This window comes from Prionailurus bengalensis, chromosome A3, assembly GCF_016509475.1.
Source record: "Prionailurus bengalensis isolate Pbe53 chromosome A3, Fcat_Pben_1.1_paternal_pri, whole genome shotgun sequence".
Taxonomy (NCBI): domain Eukaryota; kingdom Metazoa; phylum Chordata; class Mammalia; order Carnivora; family Felidae; genus Prionailurus; species Prionailurus bengalensis.
In genome coordinates, this window is record NC_057354.1 from 101968308 (window position 1) to 101995756 (window position 27449).

General features: G+C 41.8%; 1 protein-coding gene across 1 annotated transcript in view; it reads right to left on the bottom strand.

Annotated features, from left to right (window-relative positions):
- Window positions 1–625: 625 nt before the first annotated feature.
- The window catches only part of EIF2AK3 (eukaryotic translation initiation factor 2 alpha kinase 3), a 70040-nt gene continuing 43216 nt past the window's right edge, over window positions 626–27449 (bottom strand). Inside the window, 7 exon segments of the mRNA XM_043603945.1 lie at window positions 626–1831; window positions 4843–4905; window positions 9254–9355; window positions 15449–15616; window positions 19638–20415; window positions 21411–21560; window positions 25656–25778. Of these exon segments, the coding sequence (XP_043459880.1) occupies window positions 1631–1831; window positions 4843–4905; window positions 9254–9355; window positions 15449–15616; window positions 19638–20415; window positions 21411–21560; window positions 25656–25778 (1585 nt within the window). The 3' untranslated portion in view covers window positions 626–1630.

Below are 27449 nucleotides of genomic sequence, written 5' to 3' on the forward strand. Positions count from 1 at the left end.
TTGTGCCTGGCTGGCCGGCGCCTCATCTGCCCCGCATGCCATGCGCCTCCCCCTGCAACGTGCCGGACGGACATTCTGTGTCGCCAGCACAGCCGGCGTCTCCCGGGCCCTGTTCTCTGCGATGGCTCCCTTCAGGGCGGGGTCCTCTTTCTGTTCCCAGTGCCTGGCACAGGGTAGGCCCCGAGCAGACGTCTCCTAGTTATGAGTCCCGTGATTTCTGAAAAAGACTAGGTTTTGTCAAGTCTTTGGGAAAGAGAGAAAACACCATTTGAAAAAGGTTAGAGAAAGTTTTTTTTCTTTTTTTTTAACATTTATTTATTTTTGAGACAGAGAGAGACAGAGCATGAACGGGGGAGGGGCAGAGAGAGAGGGAGACACAGAACCGGAAGCAGACTCCAGGCTCCGAGCCGTCAGCCCAGAGCCCGACGCGGGGCTCGAACTCACGGACCGCGAGATCGTGACCTGGCTGAAGTCGGACACTTAACCGACTGAGCCACCCAGGCGCCCCTAGAGAAAGTTTTCTTGAGAGTAGGGCTATGACCCTTCCTAGACCTATGATCCTGTTTTATAAATTTGCAAAACTACCATTGGGAGGCAACTCCCCCGAAGAAGAGCCAACTGTAAATAAGTCTTTAAGGTTTTATTAAATCATTTAGACTTGAAAGAAGTCACAATACTTAACACACTTAAGTGCGTTCTGTACACCACCAACCCAAATGGATTGAGCTCAGAATTTTTATAAATAAAAAATAAACATATTTACAGTGAAAAATAAAAACATGTTAGCTAGTTAGATGATGAAACTGGTACCTATAATCAGTTTGGGGCAAGTACCAGCCTACAGGATTACACCTAAAACATCTGAGATTTCATTAGGTTTAAAAAGTCCATCATTGAAGAAGTTAGTCGTAACATACGATTCATGTCTCACTACAGCTGTTTCCTTCCCCAAACCGGAACTTGTGGCCAATTTACACAAAAAGCTTCATTTTCCCTTTATTGGAGGTAAAAGTACAAAAAGCTCTTAAACTCTCCCTAGAACCATCTAAGGCATAAAGCTGTTCAATACTACAAATGCCACTATAAAACTAGCTATGGACATAAACCATTATTATACAATTTGTGCCACTTGTCCTCCAAAATAGTGCAGATTCTTCATCCACCCACCAGGTCAAAGACGGAGTCAGCTTTTTTGGAAATTAGTTTCAAAATCACCACTGCGTCTCTAGAAAGCATATTTCTAGAACAATATAATTACCACATGTAGGAACTGTCATTCTTCTGAACTATAAAAATATTTCCCTTTAATTCTCTCTTTATATTTTAGGGATTGCTTCTACCCGCCCCCAGACAAAGACGAGGGCTATAAAGCTTGGCCAGCCAGTTTCAAGAGACCCACGAAGAACAAGGACCACACGTGATTTCGTGAGAGCCCTCTTCTGGAGTATAGCAGTACAGAGTTGGCTCAAATTAGGTTATGCCCCCAAATCCAGTTTAAATATGACTTAGAAAGAGCAGTCCAAAATAAGACTGAGCGAAGAACAAACTTTTCAAGTTCACAATTTCGGAAAGCCACATTCCTAAGAGGCCATTCTGTGTCACCTGTTAGGGGTGTGAACATAAGTTAAGGCTAAGTGCTTGGCAAAGGGCTCCAGGAGCTGCTGCAGTGTCTTGAATGTTTTGTTCCTGATGAACTCATGGAGCGAGACCTCTGCCTGAGTACAGTTTTTCCTAGAAATTCCAAGTCTTCAAATACAGCATTTTCAATAATGTTGGTAGCTTCAGGCCGTTCCATGGGGGATGGAGAGAGCATGTCTTGAACCATCACATACTGAAATATAAAAATTGTCTTGTCACGAAGGGCCAGGTTTAGACCGTGAAATAGTCTGCTAAATCAGGAATCAGAAAATGTTTTCTGTAAATATATTCAGTCTCTGGGCTAGTTTCTGACGCAACTTCTCAACTTTGCCAGGAAAGTACAAAAGCAGCCGCAGATCTTAAGTAAATAAATGGGCATGGCTGTGGCCCAATAAAACTTTATTATAAAATTAGACAGAAAGCTGCATTTGGCCCGTGGGACATAGGTTGCTAATCCCTGGTCCAAATAAGCACGGACCATTTCATGGTAATTGAATTGATTGTTTTCTAACATATAATAAAGGGTCTTAAATCATATGCTTGAAACACAGACATAACCTGTCTTTAAAAACAATTCCATCTTGGGGCGTCTGGGTGGCTCAGTTGGTTAAGCGACTGACTTCAGTTCAGGTCATGATCTCGTGGTTCATGAGTTCAAGCCCCGCATCGGGCTCTGTGCTGACAGCTCGGAGCCTGGAGCCTGCTTCCGATCCTGTGTCTCCCTTGTTCACTGCCCCTCCCCTGCTCATGCTCTTTCTCTCTCTCTCTCTCTCTCTCTCAAATAAACATTAAAAAAAAAAAAAATTCCATCTAGGGGTGCCTGGGTGGCTTAGTCAGTTAAGCGACCAACTGCTGATTCCAGCTCAGGTCATGATGTCGGGTTTTGTGAGACTGAGCCCCACGCTGAGCTCCATGCTTACAGCTCCGTGCTGATAGCACAGAGCCTGCTTGGGATTCTCTCTCCCTCTCCCTTGCTCATAGCTCACTCCCTTTCTCAAGATAAACATTACAAAAATAATTCCATCTTATAACTGCATATGAATGTACAATTATCTCAATAAAAATTTCAATTAAAAACAATCACACCAGAGGGGCGCCTGGGTGGCTCAGTCCGTTGAGCATCCGACTTCGGCTCGGGTCATGACCTCGTGGTTCATGAGTTCGAGCCCTGCGTTGGGCTCTGTGCTGACAGCTCGGAGCCTGGAGCCTGCTTTGGATTTTGTGTCTCCCTCTCTCTCTCTGCCCCAACCCACTCACATTCTGTCTCTGTCTCTCTCAAAGATAAATAAAACATTTAAAAAAAAAATTTAAAAAATCACACCAGAGATCAGTACCTAACCCCTTTTCTTGATTTTTTTGAGCTCCCTTAATGTGATTATATATATATATATATATATATATATATATATATATATATTATAACACTTGTTGGTGTGGGTCCTTTTCTTTTTCTTTTTTTCCTAAAGTTTATTTATTTTGAGAGAGAGAGAAAGTGAGCGAGCAGGGGAGGCAGAGAGGGAGGGAAAGAGAGAGAATCCCAAGCAGGCTCTGCACTGTCAGTACAGAGCCCGATGCAGGGCTGGAACTCATGAACCGGGAGATCATGACCCGAGCTGAAACCAAGAGTTAGATGCTTAACCGACGGAGTCACCCAGGTGTCCCAATGTAACATGTATTTTTCCAGGTGCCCCAATGTAATATTCTTATAAGCCACCTTGGAAATTGAATCATCAACTTTGAAAAATATATAACAAAGTAATTTTTAGTAAAATATATTTCATTTTAGCTTAGTGTATCTCTATATTATAAAGATCATTTTTTTTAAGTTTATTTATTTTGAGAGAGAGAGAGAGAGAGAGAGCGGGAGAGAGCACACGAGCAGGAAGGCGCAGAGAGAGAGGGAGTAACAATGCTAAGCAGGCTCCACGTTGCCAGCAGAGAGTATGACCTGGGGCTTGATCCCACAAATTATGAGATCACTACTTAAGCCGAAATCAAGAGGTGGTCAGTTGCTTAACTGACGGAGCCACCCAGACACCCCTATAAAGGTCATTTTTAAAAATTTATTTACTGGGGCACCTGGGTGGCTCCGTCGGTTAAGCGTCCGACTCGGCTCAGGTCATGATCTCACGGTTTGTGAGTTTGAGCCCCATGTCGGGCTCTGTGCTGACAGCTCGGAGCCTGGAGTCTGCTTCAGATTCTGTGTCTCCCTTTCTCTCTGTTCCTCCCCCGCTCACACTCTCTTTCTCTCTCAAAAAATAGAGATTAAAAAAAAATTTTTTTAATTTACTTATTATTTATGAGAGAGAGAGAGAGAGCACAAGTGAGTGAAGGGCAGAGAGAGAGGGAGAGAGAGCGTGGAGCCCAGAGTGGGGCTCGAGTTCACCCGAGAGGGGCTTGAACTCACGTCGAGATCATGCCCTGAGCCAAAGTGGAACACTCAACTAAGCCACCCAGGCACCCCTATAAAGATAATTTTTGAATGCAGTTCTTCACTGACAGATAAAGTTGGACTTTTTTCTAATTTGATAATTAACACCCAGTCTGATTTACTTCAGTTTAATTATTTAAGAAAATTCAAGATTTATAAAATGATGTGTGTGTGGACCAAATATATTATGAAATAAAAATAACAAAAGTAGCAAAAGCAAACTTCAAAGGTTCATTACATACAATTTCTTCCATCAAGACCAGCTTAATTTTCCCTCCCACTCTGCTGAACCATTTTACAGTGTTGCTCTGAGTGCTTTCACTCCAACACACATAATCAATGGAAATTAGTGACACCCCCCCCCCCCGCCCCCCCCGGTGCCCTGCTTTTTAAAGAAATCAGCCAGTTTTTAAGGTCCCTCCCAAATTCACTGAAATAAAGAGATTATTGGCACGGTCCCAGGAGCAGCTCTATGCCCGTGAGTGCGCTTAGGAGTTCAGCCTTACTCAAGCCAAAGGACACACAGGATGCACACACAGGACATCACCCAGCAGGGAACACAGAACACGGGGCTGAGGGCCCCACCAAGGACCCCAGACCCAAGTTCAGTCTGTGATTTTAACAAGTTGTGTACGCTTGGGATCAGGTCCCTTTCTTCTCTAGACCTCTGGCTTCCTCATCTGTAAAATGGGAAACTGATGAATTAATGGCTCAAGACCCTTTAAGTTCTGAATTTGATTCACAAGAAAATAAAAGATTAGAATTATACAAACCTCACGAGGATATTTCTGAGTAAACAGTGGTGGAAATTTGAGATTTCTCACATCAGTTAAGATCTATAAAGAAAGAAAAGTGTTACTGGTTTTTAAATCGGTTTTGACATATGGATTTATTTGTTTAAACGTATTTTTTGATACTCTCACAGAGTGACTAAGAAGAAAATTGAGTATTAAACAGACGGAAAATTTATCAATAGCTTTTCCTGACCTGACAATCTACACAGAAGTGCTTCCAGAGCACAGATCTTACATGCCATCAAATCATCAAAATCTAGAAAATAATTCAGATACAATTATGCTTGAATTGTACATATTATACTGACACCTCGATTTTAACTGAAAACACATTAATTTGTGTAAAAAAAAAACCTCAATCATTCATGAATAAATTATTTGTGACCTTACGTGGGTAACTTTTTCTATTTGTATCTAGCCTCTTTGTATTTGATATGAAAGAGTACATTCTTTCTTCCTCTCTCTCTCTCTCTCTCTCTCTTTTTTTTAGTTATCTCTATCCCCAACGTGGAGCTCAACCTCATGACTTTTGAGATCAAGAGTTTCACGCTCTGCTGACTGAGCCAGCCAGATATCCCTGTTTTTCTTTTTCTTATTTTTTTTATTTTTTATTTAAAAAAATTTTTTTTTTCAACGTTTATTTATTTTTGGGACAGAGAGAGACAGAGCATGAACGGGGGAGGGGCAGAGAGAGAGGGAGACACAGAATCAGAAACAGGCTCCAGGCTCTGAGCCATCAGCCCAGAGCCTGACGCGGGGCTCGAACTCACGGACCGCGAGATCGTGACCTGGCTGAAGTCGGACGCTTAACCGACTGCGCCACCCAGGCGCCCCTCTTATTTTTTTTTGAGTGAAAACAAAACAAAACAAAACAAAACAAACAAACAAAGTTAATTGTGCTGAATCCTGAGTATAAAACGAAGCTTTTCAAAGTTCATTGGGAAATTTTCATACATGTTATCACTCTCTTTATGTTCCAGAGAAAGACATAATAGAGAACAAAACTTTTAAAATAAGATTCTCAGATTTAAGAGAAGATGGTGAATCCACGTAAAAAGAATGGAATGTTCTAAAAAGGAACAATCTTGGACATTAAAAATTGGATTGTCAAAATAAAAACTTAGGAAATTGGAATAACGAGTTAAGGAACTCTTACAAAAGAACCGTACAAACAAATGGGAAATAGGAGGGAAAAAATTAGCCAATTATAGGATTAAGGCAGGAGTTATAGAAAAACAGAAAAGTGGAGAAGAATTTCTAAAGAACTAGCACAAGAAATTTACTAGAACTGAAGGGGTCACATCTTCTAACTGCAAGGACCTACCAGTGTTAAGTACATTAAGTGAGGGGAAAAGAGATCAATGAAAGGACTGAATTTCGTAAGAGCTTCCAGAAAGGAAAACAAAACGGTCCCAAAGATTCCACGTGAAAGAATCAGGTATCACAGAGGCACCAGCTCTGCAACACTGGAAACTGTAAGGCGGAGTCAATGCCCTCAAGGTTCTGAGGAAAATTATTTCCAATCCAGGATTAGAAGCTGGCCAATTCATCAATTACATTTAAAGACGGGAAAAATATTTTTTAGAAACGTGGAGACTCTAAAATTTCTCTCTCATACATTCTTTTTGAGGAATTGGCTGCAGAATGTGCTCTAGCAAAACAAGGGAGTAGTGCAAGGGAAGAGGGGAAACGTGGAATCTGGGAGACAGGGACCCAGGCGGGGAAGGGCAAGTGTGCCCTGGGTGACACCTTATAGAAAGTCCAGGGGGTATTCAGTTCAGATGGGAGGACAAAAGCTTTGAGAAGAAAGACTCTAAGAAAAGGCAAACAAAACAAAACCAAACCCCCAAAACCAGACAGATAAGCTCTACTGAGCACCGAGAAAATACCGTGTGATAGATATGTGACAGATTTTGAACACGTTAAAAATGACAATAAAGGTTCACAGAAAACGAAGCAATTGAGAAAAGGCCATTCTGGGGGGAAAATGTATCAGAAAGAAAACAAAGAGTATGTTATTTGGTGTAGCCCATAGAACAATTTTTCACGGTCAAGATAAATTCTGGCTTCATTTAACTCAAAATTTTTTTACATAACTACATTTTAAAAATATTTTTTATCGAAATAAAATGTAGTTTTAACCGCTTAAAAGTGCCTTCGGTGGTTTTTATTCTGTCCACAATGTTGGACAACTATCACCACTATCTAATTGGAGAACGTTTTCATCACCCCAAAAAGCAGCCCATTAAACAGCCCCTCTCCATCCCCATCTACCCCCAGGTCCTGACAACTACGGATATGCTTTGTCTCTATAGATTTACATATTCTAGATATTTCACATCAGTGGAATCCTACACCAGGTGGCCTTTTGTGTCTGGCTTTTCACTCAGTGTAACACTTTCTTTTTTTTTTTTTTTTTTAAATGTTTATTTATTTTTGAGACAGAGAGAGACAGAGCATGAACGGGGGAGGGTCAGAGAGAGAGGGAGACACAGAATCCGAAGCAGGCTTCAGGCTCTGAGCTGTCAGCACAGAGCCTGACATGGGGCTCGAACTCGCGGACCGTGAGATCATGACCTGAGCCGAAGTCCGATGCTTAACCGACTGAGCCACCCAGGAGCCCCTCAGTGTAACACTTTCGAGGGTCATCGGTGTTGTAGCATTTGTCAGTGTTTCATTTCCTTTCGTGGCTGAATAACATTCCATAGCACAGGCACACCACATCATTTTGTTTTTCATCAGCTGACTCACATTTGGGTTGTCTCTACTTTTTGGCTACAATGAAGATGCTACTGTGAACACTTGCATACAAGTCTGTATGTGGACCTATGTTTTCACTGCTTTTGGGGAAATACCCAGGTGTGGGACTGTTGAGTCACGTGTAACTCTATGCTTAACTTTCTGAGTAACTGACAAACTGCTTTCCCCAGTGGCTGTACCATTTTTCATTCCTACCAGCAAAAGCATGGGACTTCCAATTTCTCTATATCCTTTCTAACATTTGTTATTTTGTTTTGTTTTGTTTATTAACAGTTGTCATAGATGGTGTGAAGTAGTATCTCATTGTGATTTCGATTTGTATTTTTTGTTGCATTTGATTTGTATTCATTTGTATTATTTGTATCCCTTCTTTGGCGAAATGTCTATTCAAGTCCTTTGCTCATTTTTTAATTGAGTTGTCTTTTTGTTCTTGAATTGTAATAGTTCTTTGTATATTCTGAGCACTAGGCCTTATCAGATCTATGGTTCACAAACATTTTTGCCCATTCTGTAGGGGATTTTCACTTTCTTGACAGAGTTCTTTGATATACTTGTAACAACATAAATTTTGATGCCGTATGATTCTGATTCTTTACATATGTTGGACCTGTTTCATATCTTTCTAGAAGTTTTTAGAGTGTTCTGAAATTTAGTCATCCCGGTTTTTTAATTTTCTTCTTTTTTTCCCATTTATTATACAGAGTACTTGGTAGGTCCTTTTGGTTAGAAAATATGAGCCCTTTGATACTATGTGAGAACTATATTCCTCTTCTACCATGGACAGGAGTCAATAAATAAGATCTAAAACTGATATAGAAATGGTGATAAGAACAAACTTTAGAAATACGGAGGTAAGTACTGGGGATAGCAGTTAGAAAAGTTGAGGGTGACCACTTATGAACAATGGGGGAAAATGTGACAATGGCCTCCTTTTAAAAGACTTTCAGTAGTTGGGGCACCTGGTGGCTCAGCTGGTTAAGCATCTGACTCTTGATTTCGGGTCAGGTCATGATCCCAGGGTCGTGGGATGGAGCCCCTCGTAGGGCTCCGCGCTGAGCGTGGAGCCTGCTTGGGATTTTCTCTCCCTCTTTCTCTCTCTCTCTCTCTCTCCCCCTCTCTCACTGCCCCTCCCCCACTCGTGCTTGCCTGCTCTCAATCTAAAGCTTAAAAAAATTTTAAAGACTTTCAGTAGTCTTCCTTAAAAGCCATGGTCATGGCTTATTTTCAGAGAAAACAAACATTATTATGCTTAATTTGCCAGTTTTTAAGTGTATGAGTATGTGGCCACTTGCCCTCAGAAAAACTCTTTTCTGACCAAGGACCACCGTCACTCCCTCTCCGCCCCCATTACTCGTGGTCCTAGCTTTGCACTTATTACAAATTGACTGAGTGTAGGATATTGTTAATGATGAATTTAAGCAACAAGGAATAATCAAATAATTTTTGAAAACTGAGCTTTAAATGGAAGTAAACAGTCTACAAATCATCCCTGTAAAGCTCATGTGACCTTTTCCACTTACAGTCAACTAGTCTGATGGTATCCAGAATAAGTTACTCTCCTTTTAAAATCCTTTCTTTTGTAAACTTGAGTATTTTCTTCTTGCATCTTTTCTGAGTAGGGGGAACTTACCCTGACTCTCTCCATCTGAGTGCCGAATGGGTACAGCAGTTCAAACAGAATGAGGCCTAAAGAAAAGATGTCCACTTTATGAGAGTAGTTGCTTCCATGAATCTGCAATCCCATATAAAGAAGAAATATTAGAAAAAAAATGAACAGAGGTCGTACAAAATTCATATAGCCTTAGTGAATCCCAAAGTTGACCTAGTCACTTCTTGGTTTAAATGTAATCGTATGGGTAAAAACGTCAGCAAAGAGTTAATAATCACTCCCAGCCTCTTTTCTTCAACTCACCACAGCGAGAGTAATTAAACTACTCAGCACTACAGAAGGAAAGCCCAGGTACTGCTCTGAGATATGCATCAGTAAAATAGGCCCCGAAGAAACCTGGAGCCTTGCAGTGCTAAAAAAGTTTGTGGGAGCCAGTAAAAGCTGCTCAACTACCCTCGAGGTGAAGATTTTCAAAGCCAACACTATCTAAAGCAGATCTCTCATTTCGAATCATCTTAGACCTCACCCATTTTTATGAGAAAATCTTCATTACTCCAAACCACTAATCAACTGTGGTTAGCCCTCATTATGGTACTTAATTGTGGACGGCTTTGCATTCTTAGTTGTATTTTACATGCGTATATTTCTTATTGTTCACAACTAGATTATAAAGTCCTGGAGGGAAGGAAACTGCCGCTTTTGTGTGCTTTTGTGTTCTCACCATCAGGCACTGGGCTAAGTATAGAGAAGGCCCTCAATAAAAACTTATTTGTTAAAATGAACAGACGAATTACAGCCCAACTGCTCTATAAAACAAAGCCTCATTCAAATTAAAAGTGACCTCCCGGGACTTAGAAGAACCCTTTTACGTGTGAAAATTACTCTAGGCAGAGAACTTCACGTTTGGCAAACATTAGAGAAGGGCGTTACTCTGAAAGCACTCCATGGTGGCATTTTTTTTTAATTTTTATTTTTTAACGTTTTTTATTTATTTTTGAGACAGAGAGAGACAGAGCATGAACGGGGGAGGGGCAGAGAGAGAGGGAGACACAGAATGGGAAGCAGGCTCCAGGCTCCGAGCCCTCAGCCCGGAGCCCGACGCGGGGCTCGAACCCACGGACCGCGAGATCGTGACCTGAGCTGAAGTCAGACGCTTAACCGACTGCGCCACCCAGGCGCCCCCATGGTGGCATTTCTTAATGGGGGACTCGAAGCCCTCTCCCACCTCCTAAGTGGCAGCTGACACCAGACTCCCAGGCTCCTTCTACCAGCCAGCCTGCCTCTGTGTGTAAAGAGTGTCAGCTCAGGAGAGTGTCAATGCCAACACTGGTGACATTACCTTTCCCTCTTCCCTTCCCTCTTATCTTTGGGGGTTGGGAAGTATTCCAAACTCCCCAAACTCTTCAAAAACAGAGCTTCTAGGGCTACAGTGAAAAGGACGCCCTCACACACTATTTGGAAAATCACACACCTTCATGAAAAGCAACTTGCAGTAAACACTGACTTCCATTTAACAGTCCTATTTTATTTCATCCACCCAAAGGTAGGTGGAAAGGGGGAGATCTGTACACGGGGATAGTTATTTAAGTAATACTCCTAATAGCAAAACTTGTAAGTAAGTAACTAAAATGCCCAAAACGAACATTGAATAAATTGCTTCACAGAGAGAATACTATATACCCAAAGCGATTTTCTAAAAACATTTAATAATGTGGGAAATGCTTAATTTTAATATTTTATCCAAAATCTTATGGACTAGAATCCCAAGTTTCTTTTCCAAAATAAAGTATGTATAAATACGTGTTGTAAAGGGTGTATACATATACGGAAAAAAGAAATCAGAACCACTGTTAATGTTTTAGAGATTTTTTAGTAAGTGATTTAAAATTTTTCTTTATACATTCCTAGATTTCCTACATACAGAATAGATCGATATATAAGGAGGGGGAAAAAGTACGATTACGTACACTTAAAAAACAATGTAGCTTCGTGATCTCTACAAAAAGTGATCATACAAAGTGATCTCTACAAAATATCTAAAAATTAAGGAATTAAGTGTAAAATCTCAAGAGGGGTAGAATATAATATAAATATACCCTTTGAGAGTTTATCACTGTGCAATATTAGAACTTGGACCGTATTTCTTGGTAATTACAACCAAGAAAAAAGTAGCTGGTCTCTGCTCACTTATTTTCTCCTAGAAGGGCAAAAAAAATTGAGAGCTTTGATAAAATATATTTTAAAACAATTTCTTAACACAGCTTCTGAAACTTGGTTAAGACAGTTCATGCAAAGTATTCTGAGAGACTTTTAAAGGGACATTTTTTGCTTTTAAATTTTTTTGGTAACATTTATTTTCTGAGAGACAGAGCATGAGCAGGGGAGGGGCAGAGAGAGGGAGACACAGAATCCGAAGCAGGTTCCAGGCTCTGAGCCGTCAGCACACAGCCCGACGCGGGGCTAAAACCCACAAACTGTGAGATCATGACCTGAGCCGAAGTCAGACAGTTAACTGTTTTTTTTTTGTTTTTTGTTTTTATATATCTATAAAGGGACATTTTAGGAGCACCTGGGTGGTTCCGTGGGTTAAGCGTCTGACTCTTGTTTGACTCAGGTCATGATCTTGCAGTTTGTGAGTTTGAGCCCCACACGGGGCTCTGTACTGACAGTGTGGAGCCTGCTTGGGATTCTCTTTCCTGCTCCCTCTCTCTGCCCCTCCCCTGCTCTCTCTCTCTCACTCTCTCTCACAATAAGTAAATGAACATGTTTAAAAAAAATAAAGGGACATTTTATAAAGTGACAGTGTCTATATTGAAGAGTGTATAATATAGAATAACAACAAGGTAATTGTTAAGAGAATTAAGACTATTTTTAACTACCATATTTTCACTGCAGTGTCAATGGCAAAATTTCTCCGGCTATCCTTGATTTCTAGTATCTTCAACAACAACAAATATGGTATCATTTATGATTGATCTCTTCCTTTCTTAGATGGCAGCCCTTTCCTCCAACCAACACACACCCACACGTGTGCACGTGAGCACACGCATCAGCCGCAAGCCACAATCCAGTCACAGCACAGCAGTGTGGGGTTAGCTGAGTCCATCTAGTGTCTATGCTTCCACTGACGTTCACACTCACTCATTCTATCACGGTTGTAGGTGTTCGGGATAAAGCAAAACAAGACAAAAATTAGGTCTGTCTTCTGATAGCTCGTATTTTACAGGGGAGGAGAAAATTTCAGAGAGTTAGAAATGCTGTGAGAAGCATAAAGAGTACAATGGGATAGATCCTGACAAGGAGCGGAGGGAGAGTCATCTCTTTCAAAGGGTGTCTGGGGGCAGGGGTGGAATGGGATATTGTACAACAGTTAAATAAAGTCTTCCTTCTCAAAGGCAATTCCTATGACTGGTCTCTGATATAACCTTCCAAAGATCATCTAATCCACAGATTCTCAAAGTCTGGCCTACGGATCCCTGAGGATCCCAACATCCTTTCAGGAGGCCTGCAAGGTCAGGACTATTTCCATACTCCTACTAAGGCATGATTTGTCTCCTCTCTATGTTGACATCTGCACTGTGGGAAGCTTAGCGTGAATCAAGGCAGCCACACCGAGCTGTACCAGTGGTAATGATATTCTTCGGTGCCACATACAGTTAAACAACGACAAAAAAGGCAGTTTCCCTGAGAATGTCTTTGCTGAAGCAGTAAAAATCCTTAACTGTATTCCATCTCGACCCTTAGGTACCTATTTTTATAATGGTCTGCATGACAAAATGGGAAATATTCATAAAGCATTTCTGCTCCACATCCAGGCCTAGTGGTTGTCTCAAGAGAAAGCGACCGTGCAGTTGTTGGAGTTATAATATAAACTGGTTGCTTTTCACCTGCCTCCTTAGCACAGCAGGCAGCGCGTCAGCCTCATAAACTGGTTGCTTTTCCCATTTTTTTCACCATTTTGACTTGAAGCAACAACTGGTCGACAAACTATGGTTATTCCAACTTGGTTACCTGACAGGCATTTTCTTTCTTTTTTTTTTTTTTAAAAAAAAATTTTTTTTTTTTCAACGTTTATTTATTTTTGGGACAGAGAGAGACAGAGCATGAACGGGGGAGGGGCAGAGAGAGAGGGAGACACAGAATCGGAAGCAGGCTCCAGGCCCTGAGCCATCAGCCCAGAGCCTAACGCGGGGCTCGAACTCCCGGACCGAGAGATCGTGACCCGGCTGAAGTCGGACGCTTAACCGACTGCGCCACCCAGGCGCCCCTCTTTTTTTTTTTAATTAAAAAAAATGTTTATTTTTGAGAGAGAGAGAGAGAGACAGAGTGAGAGTGGGAGAGGAGCAGAGAGAGAAGGAGACACAGAATCCAAAGCAGGCTCCAAGCTCTGAGCTGTCAGCACAGAGCCCGACACGGGGCTCGAACTCACAAATGGTGAGATCGTGACGTGAGCTGAAGTCTGATGCTTAACCGGCTGAGCCACCCAGACGCCCGAGACATTTTCTTACAGGTGAACAAAGTGAGATTGGCACTTCAAGGAAAACTGACAGTGTTTGTGGCTAATGATAAAAACTGAGCTTTGGCATGAAATCAGAGTTTGGGAAAATTCATATTCACCATGGGGGCTTCTTAATGTCTAAAGCCTTTTCTAGTGAGACTGGTAGAGATATTAATCCAAGTGATTTTTTTAAAATACTACATAATGACTTGTGACAACTTTTGGAAAAGTTGCATAACTTAGGGAACCGACAGTTTTCTTTTTTTTTTTTTAAATTTTTTTTTTTCAACGTTTATTTATTTTTGGGACAGAGAGAGACAGAGCATGAATGGGGGAGGGGAAGAGAGAGAGGGAGACACAGAATCAGAAACAGGCTCCAGGCTCTGAGCCATCAGCCCAGAGCCCGGCGCGGGGCTCGAACTCACGGACCGCGAGATAGTGACCCGGCTGAAGTCGGAATCTTAACCGACTGCGCCACCCAGGCGCCCCGGGAACCGACAGTTTTCAAGTTACCAACACACAATGTGACAAAATCATGCAACAGCGAAAGATCCTTTCAAAGTACAAAAAGGACCAAGGACGTTACAGTAACAGAATACAAACATTTAGTGACACGGTTTTAGACTCCACAGGGCAGATGACTTTTAAGAAACTATCACTTACTAAGTTTTGATGCACTACCAAAGACAAACCCTCACAATTACCTGAAAATGCTATTAAATACTCCTCCCTTTCCAACTATGTATCCGTGTGAGGTCCGATTTTCATTTCCTTCAGCCAAAATAACACAGTGCAACAGATTAAATGCAAAAGCAGATTGAGAATCTAGCTGTTTTATGTCCGATAAGATTTGCAAAAAATGTACACAAATGCCACTCTTCTTGCTAACTTGTTTTTGTTTTGGAAAATACTTATTTCTCATAGAAATGTCTTTGAGATGCGATGGGTTCAATATTGCTATTTTTAGCTAGTAAGATTTTTATGAATTTCTCAATATTAACCTCTAACTTGGCAAATATTGATAGGTAAGATCCCATAAGAAAAACTCTTGGGTTCTCAATCACGTTTACAAGTATAAACAGGTATCGAGACCACAAAGTCCTAGGTCGGCTGTCGCAGAAGCATCTGTAAGCCTGTGAGTATGGTTAGCCTGATGGTGGTTGTGCATGCTTCTCTGATGCTCTCGGGATGCCCTGCTCCCACTACTCTTCTAGGCCCTGTCCGTTCTCAGTGCGTGTCCTTGGGAGACTAAGCATACCACAAGGCAACACATCCTAGCCCATCTACCACTAGTTCCTGCCCTGGTACATTCTAGAAGTTGCTTGTGAATTACTGGAATGAGCAGCCCAGTACAGTACTCTGGCTCTGGCTGGCTCTGAAACCAGTTTCTACATAGTTTACGCAAGACGAACTGGAGTTACGTTTGGGAGAGGGGCATTCCAAGTCTTTTTCTAAATTTCCGGTTGCTGTCAGGTTTTGGTGCAGGGGTGAGTGTGTTTTATGCGCTGTATTTTTCTTAATTCATCCCCAACTCAGGTTGTAGAAATGGCACCCTGGCTGTGCTGTCTGTGAATACTACTATCAGTTTCCATGATTTTCAGATTTTACTGTGTTGTATTTTAAGGAGAATGTGGATGGAGATTCCTGGGGCTCATCTAGTTTGTGGCCATTCTAACTGAAAATCCATTTTCAATTCGGAAAGAAAACAAAAAACTTGCCTGCTCTGGGCTCATATACAGTTTGGTCCCTACTTGTCCTGTGTGTCTGGCACACGCTGGCATTGGGGTCAGAACCATCTGCTCTTCCTCGTCCTGGTCCATTGCAGTCACTAGTCCAAAGTCCCCGACCTTGACCACATCGTCCACTGTAAAGAATATGTTGGAAGGCTGGAAAAAATAAGACAGACAAAGGCATGGTGGGTGTATATGGAGAAGAAGAGAAGTGAAGAGAATTATTTAAATGACTGTAGAAGATATATACAAGAAACTAGATAGTCTCAAACATGTTTCTCTTTAAAATGGACTAATATAAAAATAAAAGCAATCATCCAATGTTGAGTAAGGAAAAGGGAGGGGTGACAAAGGGAGCTAGTATTGATTGACCATCTATTTAAACTCTGAGAGATTCACATTCTCCAGGACCCAGTCCTCAATCTCAGTATTCTGGACTCTCCTTGGGCAGGCTTTTTATGTTTATGACTTAAGCCATGATAGTTAACAGTAATAATAACAGCAAAGGCATACATAACACTGGTAATGCACCAGTTCTAAAGCAGTTCATCACTACTGGGGTGCCTGGGTGGCTCATTCAGTTAAGTGTCCGACTTCAGCTCAGGTCATGATCTCACAGTTTGTGAGTTTGAGCCCCGCACTGGGCTCTCTGCTCTCAGCACAGTGCTCTCTGCTGTCCGGAGCCTGCTTTGGGTCCTCTGTCCCCCCTCTCTCTGCCCACCCACCCGGCTCATGCTTTCTCTCTCTCTCTCAAAAATAAACAAAAATTAAAAAAAAAATAAAGCAGTCTACCACTATTAACTCATGTAATACTTACAACCGTATTAGTCCTTTTAGACCCCCATTTTACAGATATGAAAACTGAGGCCCAGAACAATTCAGTAAATTGCCCAAGGTTACCCATCTAGCAAGTGGTGGATCAGGGATTCAAACCCAGGAAATTCAAGTTCAAGTTTCCCTAAGAAAAAGACTTTTGGGGGCGCCTGGGTGGCTCAGTCGGTTAAGCGGCCGACTTCGGCTCGGGTCATGATCTCACGGTCCGTGAGTTCGAGCCCCACGTCGGGCTCTGTGCTGACAGCTCAGAGCCTGGAGCCTGTTTCGGATTCTGTGTCTCCCTCTCTCTGACCCTCCCCCATTCATGCTCTGTCTCTCTCTGTCTCAAAAATAAATAAACGTTAAAAAAAAAAATTAGAAAAAGACTTCTGGTTCACTGCCACATGGCCAGCATTCAGGACAATCATTGCCCTATGGTAGCTCATCACTTCTATTTGATGAATGAATAAAACAGACTGACCTTTGGGTTTGTGTCTGAGAGGGGGAAGTAGGCTACCAAGGAGAATAAGAGCTCTTCACTACTACCTTGTGCTGCCTCTTCTAATACCCTAGGCTCCCATATATTCCCAGACCACTGTCCTGAGTTCTAAACCCTCACATACAACTATTTGTGGGATATATCCAACCAGATTTCTTGTGGGTTCCTCCAACTGCCCGCGTGAAATACATCATCGTTCCTTCAGCACCTATGCTAACCCTGGCTAACATAAACACTGTCGTAGCCCTTGAAATAAGGAGAAAGGAAGTCATTTAGCTCATGACATTGAATGTCACTGGGCCTCCAATACTGCTAAATAACACTTTACTCCTAAACTGCAAAATACGCTTCTACAGTTTCGACTCCGAAGCAGTAGGTTATTGCACAAAACCCAAAGTCTACAGTAATGGCATCCTGCTCTCCCCCAAATGACTCCATGTGAGAGACAACAATAGACTGTGCTGCCTTAGGTTTCATCTTTCTCCCTCCCTGCTTCTTTTCTGGGGTCAGTTGTTATTTACTAAACACTGTAACGGACTTTTTTTTTTTTTTTTTTTGGTCTTCCAGCATCTCCCCCTGTGCTTCCACCAGAAATATCCTGACTTGCCTTGGGGAACTCCCTTCTTCCCAAGTGTGCAGCAACCCCCGTGGTTCGTGTGGAAGTTGTCCTGAGGCTACTACCCCAGAGGTTATATAAGCCAGTCAGCATGGTTCCATCCCCTGGCTAGGAGACTGGGTTAGGGGTGGATATGTGTCCTTGGCTTATCAATTAGAAAGAAACCCAGGATTCTGATGAATATTGGGGGAAAGAGATACTTTTGTTCCCATGCCCTATGCAACGACCCTCAAAGACTTACAACATGAAGCCCTGAGAACTGCTGATACCTATCCTGAGACCGTGAAGGGAGACCATGCCTGAAAATGGAAACACGAAATGGCGATGGGGTAGGGCCAGGTTCCGGCTATACATCTCTTGATCCTAGATCAAGCTTTACCTGAACCTTGGATAGTTCAGTTATATGGCCAATACATTTCCTTTTTGGTTAAATCGGTACAAATGCTTTTTTCCCATAAACAAAAGAATATTAAAAATAAAATGGTATGAGCATACAGAATGTGCCAGACATTGTACTAAGGAACTAACAAGTGAACAAAACAGACATGGAAACCAAAGGATAAATAATACAAGTGTGATGAGAATTTAAAGGAGAAATACCAGGTTCTATGAGGACACAGTATACCTGAGGAACTGTGAAAAGCCCAGTGTGAAGCCCCAGCTAGAGAGAAGAGACTAGAAGCCTGGAGAACTGGGGGAAGGGGAGCACCAATGACAAAAACTGGGCAAGGAACAAAAGCTGGGGAGTGGAAGGGCCGCCAAGGTTTAACATGGCTCAGAGCCTTGGGTCAGAATGAACAGAACGCAGACCCTTTTACACGGGGAATAAAAATTGTGGGAGTAATTTTTCTGGCACACTGGAAGTCTTTAAAAACAGTAGGTCTTCACAAAGGAACAGACTTTTTGATTTCTAGAAAAACTAAGGGGAAATTGGAACTTTTTTTGGTGGATAGACAAACGCAGAAGAAACCTTTAGACAACACTGTGGCATTAAACAAATATTCACTAATACCTCATTAACATTATAAAATTGGCAGACGGATACATCATCAGTGAAAACATAATTACATTGCCTTTCAACTTGGCATCTTGTGTGTATAGTAAGTGCGAAGTACAAGAAGAATGTGTTTCCCACCAGATGATAAACGTTTACCGTATTCAAATAGCCAGCACCCTTTGGTTAAGGGGATCTGGCTTCCTGGAAGTTGTCTTCTCCCTTTCAACCGAAAGAAATCATCTCTGAACTTTCCCTACAGTGCAAAATAACTCCTGCTCATCAGTGTGGGCCCACCCTAAAAATCACTGAAGCACAGTGATTATATATACCTCAATAAGGATTACTTTGGAAAAGAGGAACTATTCCTAACTCTTATCCCTGTTATTCCAAACTCTTAAAACATATTCAAGGATTAAAAAAACTACTGGTGATTTGAGAAGAAAATAACTTGTCCAAGTAGCTACTTTGGTGCCTGAAACAAAAGTGTGTGGTCACGTGCAACGAAACTGAAAATGCCTGCAATCAATAATTTCAGCTACTTCGTCATCAGGAGAGTATTTACATATTCCCTACACATGTGCTGATGATCGCTATGAACGCATGGAATACGGCCGAAATTAGCCAGGTAAAAGTTCCATATACTTATTTCAGAGACACACGTTGAAGAAATATTGAGTATTTTAGCAAGAATCTTATATAATTTAGCATATCATATTGCCACAATATTCAATACCGTATATACCAAGAATAGAATCAAAAGTTTTAGAGCTAGAAACAATCATGTGGCTATTTGCTTTCTTTCCCCATCCAGCTTCTCACACCCTTCCCCAAATGGCTAATGCGGAACCTATGTCTCCCCTTCCTTCGTGGGTCCTTTCACCATGCTACTCTGGGGCCCTCTGGAACTTATGTCAGGGTTACCCAAAGCCATAGGAAAAACAGGGTATATCTGCTCAGGGTGGATTGGTCCTTTTCATCAGGAGGACCGGGAATACTTTTTACTGTAAAATGAACACAAGCACATTATAGAGGACAGGGTATGCTCTGCCCGAAGTTTTCAAAACACAGGACTTCTTTTTGCAGAGGTTCCTTCAGGCTATTTCCCCTGACCTCTGCTCCCTTCTCTGATGCCTTTACTCTCCTTTGCCCGAGGGCACTTCAGTTAGAGACCGACAAATATCGAAAGAAAGAACTGCTCTCAATCACAGAACGTCAGACTGAAACCCCTGGGCGGTGTTCCCCGAATACAGACCTTGAGGTCCCTGTGCATGAGCCCTTTACTGTGCAGAAACTCTACCGCCTCTGCGATCTGCAGGAAGATGTGCAGACACACGCTCCTCTCTCTCTCCTCTATGGTGCACCGACTGTTCATCCAGTCTTTGAGGTTTTCCTTTCTGCACAGCTGCATCTGAATGTAAAGATATACCTTCGGTGAACTGGGCTGGAGCTTTTCTGCAGTGTTTTTAGTGAGATCTAAACTCAAAGTGGTCGGTCTTGGAGGAGAAATAGAGAAGGTAGGTTCGGAAGAAGATTTGCTACTGGAATGCTTGAAAGGAGTCAGTTTATTAGCACAATGGTTGCCAATATGCAGGCGGTCAGTTTTGTGCTCTTCTTTCCTGGATGCATTATCGCAGCCAGAATCTTCAAACACTATAGAAGAGGATGTTCGCTCCCTTGACCTTCCATAAAGAGAAGCTTCAGAAGGACAAAGTTCAAAGGAGTGCCCCTCCTCATTGCCGTCCATGGTACCGTCTTCCATATCACACTCTGTAAGGCAACTGTCCTGGAGGTTGTAGGCTGCATCCACTGATTCACTGGTATCTCCGTGGTTCGTTCCTGATAATTCCAGTGGAGAGAACTGGCTCTCAGATGAACTTGTCAGGCCACAGGAAATCCCTACTGAAAAAGACCTCCTTTGTGAAGAAGGAGCTATGATCTCAATATGTTCCTTTGTAGAGAAAGGGTCCATTCTGCATATTTTAACGGATGGTCCATCCACTGGACTAGGAGAGCTGAGTGGCCAGTCTGTGCTACAAGTGGGAGAGATACAAAGGGAAGAGAGGGAGTATGTGCTGATTAAATTACGTGAACTATACTCTTTATTCTAAAAGCTTCGTCTGTAAGAAAGCCAGTTACCAAATGACAAACAACACACAGATTAAATAAAAACATGCTGTATGTGACAAAGAAAGGTCATATTCCATCCATTTCTTCTAAGAAATTTAAATTGGAAAGCTTCATTTTATACTCGAAGCCATTATCTGTTGTGCCAGAGCAGCCAAGGCCTTTATGCAAAACACAAGGCACTGAGGGCCCACCAAAGACAGGATTCCTCGGCGGCCGTGATTCTGAATCCCTCGTCCACACTGGGGCAGCAGCTCCCAGGGCCTTGAGCTGAGGACCACCTCACTGGGTCCTTCCATGGTTTGGCTACTGACTGCGTCTATAACAAGTGCCACCTGAACAAATGGCTTCATGTGGATCTGGGGCTGCGTTTGGCACACGTCGGCTGGGATTTAATCCCAGCTATTTGGTAAACAGTCTGTCTGCAGCCTGCCTCTTCTTCGTTCTCATTTAATCCTCTTTACAAGAGCCTTCTTTCCCAAGATATAGGAATTACCTTCAGTAAGTTTAAGTATTTTTAGCTGCAAATATGTATAACCTACTTCGAAAAAGAGTTGTGACTTGTTAACTACTGAGAAACTAAACATCTAAAATTAAAAAAAAACTGGAGACAAAAGCAGACAATCTCTCTTGATGAGAAAAGCCACCATAAATCCCTCAGTGATTTACAACGTGTAGAGCCCTATCTACAAAGAATTTCAAAAATTCAGGTTCTAAAAAATAAACTTTTCAATTAACAAGTGGCTAGAGAACGTTCTAAAACATGACAGAGAACAGCAGTTTTTCCTAAAACAAACAAACAAGACACATCTCTAGTTACAGAAATGATATTTTGTTCACAGAAGGAAAAACTAGCCTAAAAGGAAGTACTAGCTTTTAAGTCTATGTCTAACCAAGTTACCTTTCATCTTTCAGCCAGATTTCATCCATTTTTTCTTGCCACTTCTCTGGTGGTGCCTCCAACCAAGCATTGAAATATCTCACAATTCCTGGATGGTCAAGCTTGGCTAAGGCTTTAACTTCTCGCATTACCTTTTCCCGAGCCAATTCCCTGAAATATAGAAAAAAGACAACACTGAAGGTTGCTCTTATCTGAAAAAGTAATCATATCTAATAGTAAAAAAATAAGAAAATAAAAATCTCGCTTGAATGTAAAACTAGAAACAGAGGAGTTAGGGGCTCCTGTGTAGCTCGTCAGTTAAAAGTCTGACTTTTTATTTCGGCTCAGGTCACAATCCCAGGGTCATGGGATTGAGCTCCATGCTCAGCACGGAGGCTGCTTAAGATGCTCTCTCTCTGTGTCTCTCTCTCTGCCCCTCTACCCCATTCATGCACTCTTTCTCTTAAAAAAAAAAAGAAAAAGAAAAAGAAAGAAAGAAAGAAATGAGTTAGCCTAGTGGCACAATTCTAAAAATCCACGTGGTAGGTTTTGTATTTTAAAAAATACACGTATTTTACGGGCACCTGGGTGGCTCAGTCGGTTAAGTGTCGGACTTCATCTCAGGTCATGATCTCACAGTTCGTGAGTTCAAGCCCCACATCGGGCTCTGCGCTGACAGCTCAGAGCTTGGAGGCTGGACCCAGCTTCAGATTCTGTGTCTCCCTCTCTCTCTGGCCCTACCCCTGCTCATGCCCTGTCTTTGTCTCTCAAAAATAAATAAACATTAAAAAAAATTTTAAAAATACATGTTTTTAGGTTTTTTCTTCTAAAAATAAATGTTACAGACATATCTATTGTCTCTTGGATGACTAAAAATGAATGACTACAGACCGTTAAAGATTAATGTTTAATGTTTGTTAAATCAATAAAAAGAGGAATAGGTGTTAAGTATTCAGAAAAGGGAGCTCAGAATGGCAGCTCAGGAGGATGGAGAACAAACACACTGGTACATACATAATTGGCACAGCACATATTATGATGCAAAAAACCTGTATTAGCATGTTTGTTTGAGGCAAGTCTCACATACTGAATATCACAGGCAATGAAGTGTGTTAGAAAAGCGTCTGCTGGGTCGCCTGGATGGCTCAGTTGGTTAAGTGTCTGACTCTTATCTTGGCTCAGGTCATGATCTCAAGGTTTGGGAGTTCAAGCTCCGCATCAGGCTCTGTGCTGACAGCGCATGGGCTTCTCCTGCTTGGGATTCTCCCTCTCCCTCTCTCTCTCCCCCTCCCCAGCTCACGCTGTCTCTGTCTCTCTCAAAATAAATAAATACAAGCGTAAAAAAATTTTTTAAAAAGAAAAGCATCTGGATTCGATTTTCTGCTGTGACGGCTTTTCTGATGGATCTAATCTCACAAATCTAGGGATCCCACTATCACCTGAAACAACATAATGAATGCAAGTGACGTCCTCCTCCCTCCCCAGGAGATGGATGGCCACTCCCACTCTGCCCTCTGTGCTTGGCTGTTGTTGTCCTACTCTCCCAATCTGAGAATCCTGCTACATTTTTGAATTCTTCAACTTCTAGGTCCCCACCTTCAGTTACCAAGTCCTATCAGCTCTTCCTTTTCAATTCATTACACTCACTCGTTTCTCACCCGTCCCCACTACTGCGCACAAATGTTCCACATCTTAGGACTAAGCTTACAAAAAAAAAAAAACAAAAACCCAAAACACCCAAACCTAGAACCTAACAAACATTTATCTCTGACCCTTTCCTCATCTCAGCCACTTATACGTACCACCTCCAGAGCCACCTCCACTTTGATCGCGTCACCTCTCTACTCAAAGACCCAACTGACTACGAAACAAAGTCTAACCCCCCTTGCTTGGCATATAGGGTCCTGAAACCCACATCTTACATCTCCTCCACACTCCCCCATCCTTACCCTTCACTCCACCCACGCCAGAATGCTCACTGTTCTCTGTGCCACCTCCAAGTGCTTTCCCTAGAGCCCTTCTCGGGCCATCTGTGTAGTGAGACATCCCTCCCTCACACATCCGTCTACTGAGAGACAGGCTACTCTTGAACACCCAGCCCAGATGTCACCACCTCCATAAAGCTGGCCTTCCTTGATTTCAGCTACATCTGCACTTTTGTCATGGGAAGCTATTTACTAATCTAGGCCACCAGGTAACAGTCTTCCTTGTATTGTAATTATCTGTATATACACAAAATTATTTTGTATGTACACAAAAGCTTCAAAGAGTTATTGGTTCTCAGGGACAGAAGTTTTGCTTAATTTCATATCCTATGTGGTAACTTACACATATGAATATGCAAACTACTCAAAAATTATATATCAAAGAGAAGAATTAGTCACACAGTACACAAATCCATCCAGTCCTGTGTCCCTATCTGTTGGACAGAATGTTTAACTACCAGTTACAATGACACTGAGCAATCAGTGCACATTTAATCAAGAACCAATAGGAGCATGCTAAAATAGATGGAAAAGAAGGCATTACTCAAGGGCAATCATCTTAAGCATGACACTGTTCTGAGTCAGAAATCCTACTTCGAGGAATCTATCCTAAGGAAGCAGATGTGGTAAAACATTTATATTAAGGATGAACATGGGGCACCTGGGTGGCTCAGTCGGTTAAGCGTCCAGCTTCGGCTCAGGTCATGATCTCGCAGTTCGTGAGTTCAAGCCCTATGTCGGGCTCTGTGCTGACAGCTCGGAGCCTGGAGCCTGCTTTGGATTCTGTGTCTCCCTCTCTCTCTGCCCCTCCCCCGTTCATGCTCTGTCTCTCTCTATCCCAAAAATAAATAAACGTTGAAAAAAAAATTTAAAAAAAAATAAATAAACATTTAAAAAGACAAATAAATAGGGGCGCCTGGGTGGTGCAGTCGGTTAAGCATCCGACTTCAGCCAGGTCACAATTGCGGTCCGTGAGTTCGAGCCCCGCATCAGGCTCTGGGCTGATGGCTCTGAGCCTGGAGCCTGTTTCCGATTCTGTGTCTCCCTCTCTCTCTGCCCCTCCCCTGTTCATGCTCTTTCTCTGTCCCAAAAATAAATAAACGTTGGAAAAAAAATTTTTTTTAAAAGACAAATAAATAAATAAAGATGAACACTGCAAAGCTATTTTTAACTGCAATAAATTTGAAACACAAATGTTTAAAAAAAAAACAAAAAAAGGAACAGTTAAAATATTTCACATGTATCAGTTGGACTATCATCCAGCCATAAGATACTTTTAGTGTATTTTAGCATTTTAATAAAATACTCTTAATAACATGTAAAACACCAAGAATTAAATGAAGGAAACAACAGATAAAACTGTACTGTACTGGTAACTATGCTACTAAGAAAGTAAATTTGTGATCAGACAAAAAAATCAAAAGGAAACACCCTAAAATGGTAATAATATTTCTGGGGAGAAAAGACACAGATGAGTTTTAATACTTTCTCTATTTCCCACAATAAATAGATTATTTCTAAATGGTGCTATGTAGTAAAGTCTATAGTCATCATAATTCACTGTGGGAAAGCCCTGAGTGGTTAAGAATCGAAAACAAGGGCAGATTTTCTAAGTAGAGACAAAGCAATCTCAATAGATCACCCCAGGGCGTCTGGGTGGCTCAGCTGATTGAATGTCCAACTCTTGGTTTTGGTTCAGGCCATTATCTCACAGTTTGGGGGATCGAGACCCACACTGGTCTCTGTGCTGAAGGTGTGAAGCCTGCTTGGGATCCTTTCTCTTTCTCTCCCTCTCTCTCTTCCTCTCCCTTGCTCATGCTCTCTCTCTCTCAAAATAAACATTAAAAAAATAAATAGATCACCCCTTTTATTAATTTTTTTAAAATTTTTTTATTTTAATGTTTTATTTATTTTTTTTTGAGACAGGGAGAGAGGCAGAGCATGAGCAGGGGAGGGGCAGAGAGAGAGGGAGACACAGAATCAGAAGCAGACTCCAGGCTCTGAGCTGTCAGCACAGAGCCCGATGCAGGGCTCGAACTCACGAACTGTGAGATCATGACCTGAGCCGAAGTCAGATGCTCAACCGACTGAGCCACCCAGGTGCCCCTAGATCACCCCTTTTAGACAGCTGGTTACCTGGTAGCCCTCAGAAGCTAAGATTCAGAAGGTCAGAAATTATGTTTCCTATAGGATCTATCGAATATAGGAAGAAGGATGTATTGCCTGTGGGATGAGTAATATGGTCCTAGCTCCAGGTTCACCATCAGTGCCCCTCCCTTACCTGTTGGGGAGACGGATTCTCTTGATAGCATAATTGCAGTCATCAACTTTATTTCTGGCTTCAAAGACAACTCCAAACCCACCGCGTCCCAGGCACTGAACCGGCTCAAAATCTGTTAGGTATCTTTTAAAAAAAAAAAGAAATTTTAATAAGGTAATAGTTCAATCTTATTTTATGATGTATAAAAGTGTCTAAACTCTGTAAGTCTTGTAGAACTTATTTTAATAGAAAGTGTAGGGTTTTTTTTTTTTTTTAATTTTTAATTATTTATTTGAGTAAATGCTAACCCCAACGTGGGGCTTGAACTCATGACCCTAAGATCAAGAGTCACGTGGTCCACCCACTGACTCAGTCAGGTGCCCTCAGAGTGTAGTTTAAATTCTACTATTAGCATTCTTTGTTCTTCTGTTTATATAAATGAAGCAAACCCATTCTAATTTTTTCCAAGAAAATGTATAAAAAATAAAAAAGCTCCTGTTTAGTTGGGAATCACCTGTTAATCACTTGTTTTTATAGCAACCACACTACTGATCTAACCTGTCTGATACTTTCCATCACCTACCAAAATATTCCATCCTCAATTCTCTAAACTTCTGCCTCCTGTAGCATTCTGCACTCAATGAGAAAAACACAGTTTAATCCTATGTCAGTGCATTTTTATGGCAAAAATGTAATCAATCCTATTATATTTAAGTGTTTTTTTTTGTTTTTTGGGGTTTTTTTTTGCCAGAAATCTTTCTAGGAACCGAAGATGTCTGCAATTGGCTGGGATGCCTCCTGAGTCAGTGTGCTCATCACCGGCTAACTCAGCATCTGTGACTTAAAGGCCGGGCTGCACCCTGTAGTCTGGTCTCCCTTCCGCGCCCGACCTCACCGCTCTGTGCTGTGTTCCAGCCAGCCTGCACGAGGTCTCACAACTTCGGCACTTCTGCTTCTGCTATTTGCTCTGCTGAGATGGCCTACTTCTTTGTACTTAATGAAACTCTTGTTTTTCCTTCATTCTGCTCATCTCGCCATTGCCGTAGGGCCTTCCTACACCCCGTCTTAATGTTCTCACAGCACTGTTCACACAGTACTCTGAACTACTTAAACGTAATCTCGATATTTTGCAGTTATTCGTGCTCAGCTCACTCTCCCCACTGCCGCTGAACTGTGGCGGCCTTGAATGCAGAGAAGCGTTCTTGTTTCTCTTTGTATTTCCAGAGGCTGAGCTTACCTGGCAAACAGAAGATCTAACAAATATCTATCGAACAATATATGAAAAAATAAATGAATGCATGCATGCCTGCTATGAAGTTGTTCTCCAGGCAGATGGGGAGTAGTTGAATTAGATTAGATTATCTTTAGTGTCTCTCATAAGGCTAAGTTTATTACTTTATGATTTGCACACTCCTATTAATTTAGTAGCTGGCTCAGCTGGCTAGAGCATGGAGTTAAGGAGGAGAGGCAATTGATCCAAATCCTCCATGGGCCAATTACCTTCACAGAGAATGAAGAACAATACTCTGTATCCCTAAAAATAGCTAGTCAAGGCACTTTGGTACAAATCCATCTCCCCAGCTACAAAGCCCATGAAATCCATACCCTACTTCTGAAGGGCCAATTGAATTTTGCCCTATATTAAAGAAAACATCCATATGAAAATAAATATATCATCTGAAATGAGAGACATCTTATTTAAGACTATAGACTCTATAAAGGTAAGTATCATCATGCCTAAGGTCCCAACTGATAAATCACAAAGTTGGGTCTTGAACTCATGACCGGACCCAGAGCTCAGGTTCTTTATAATGC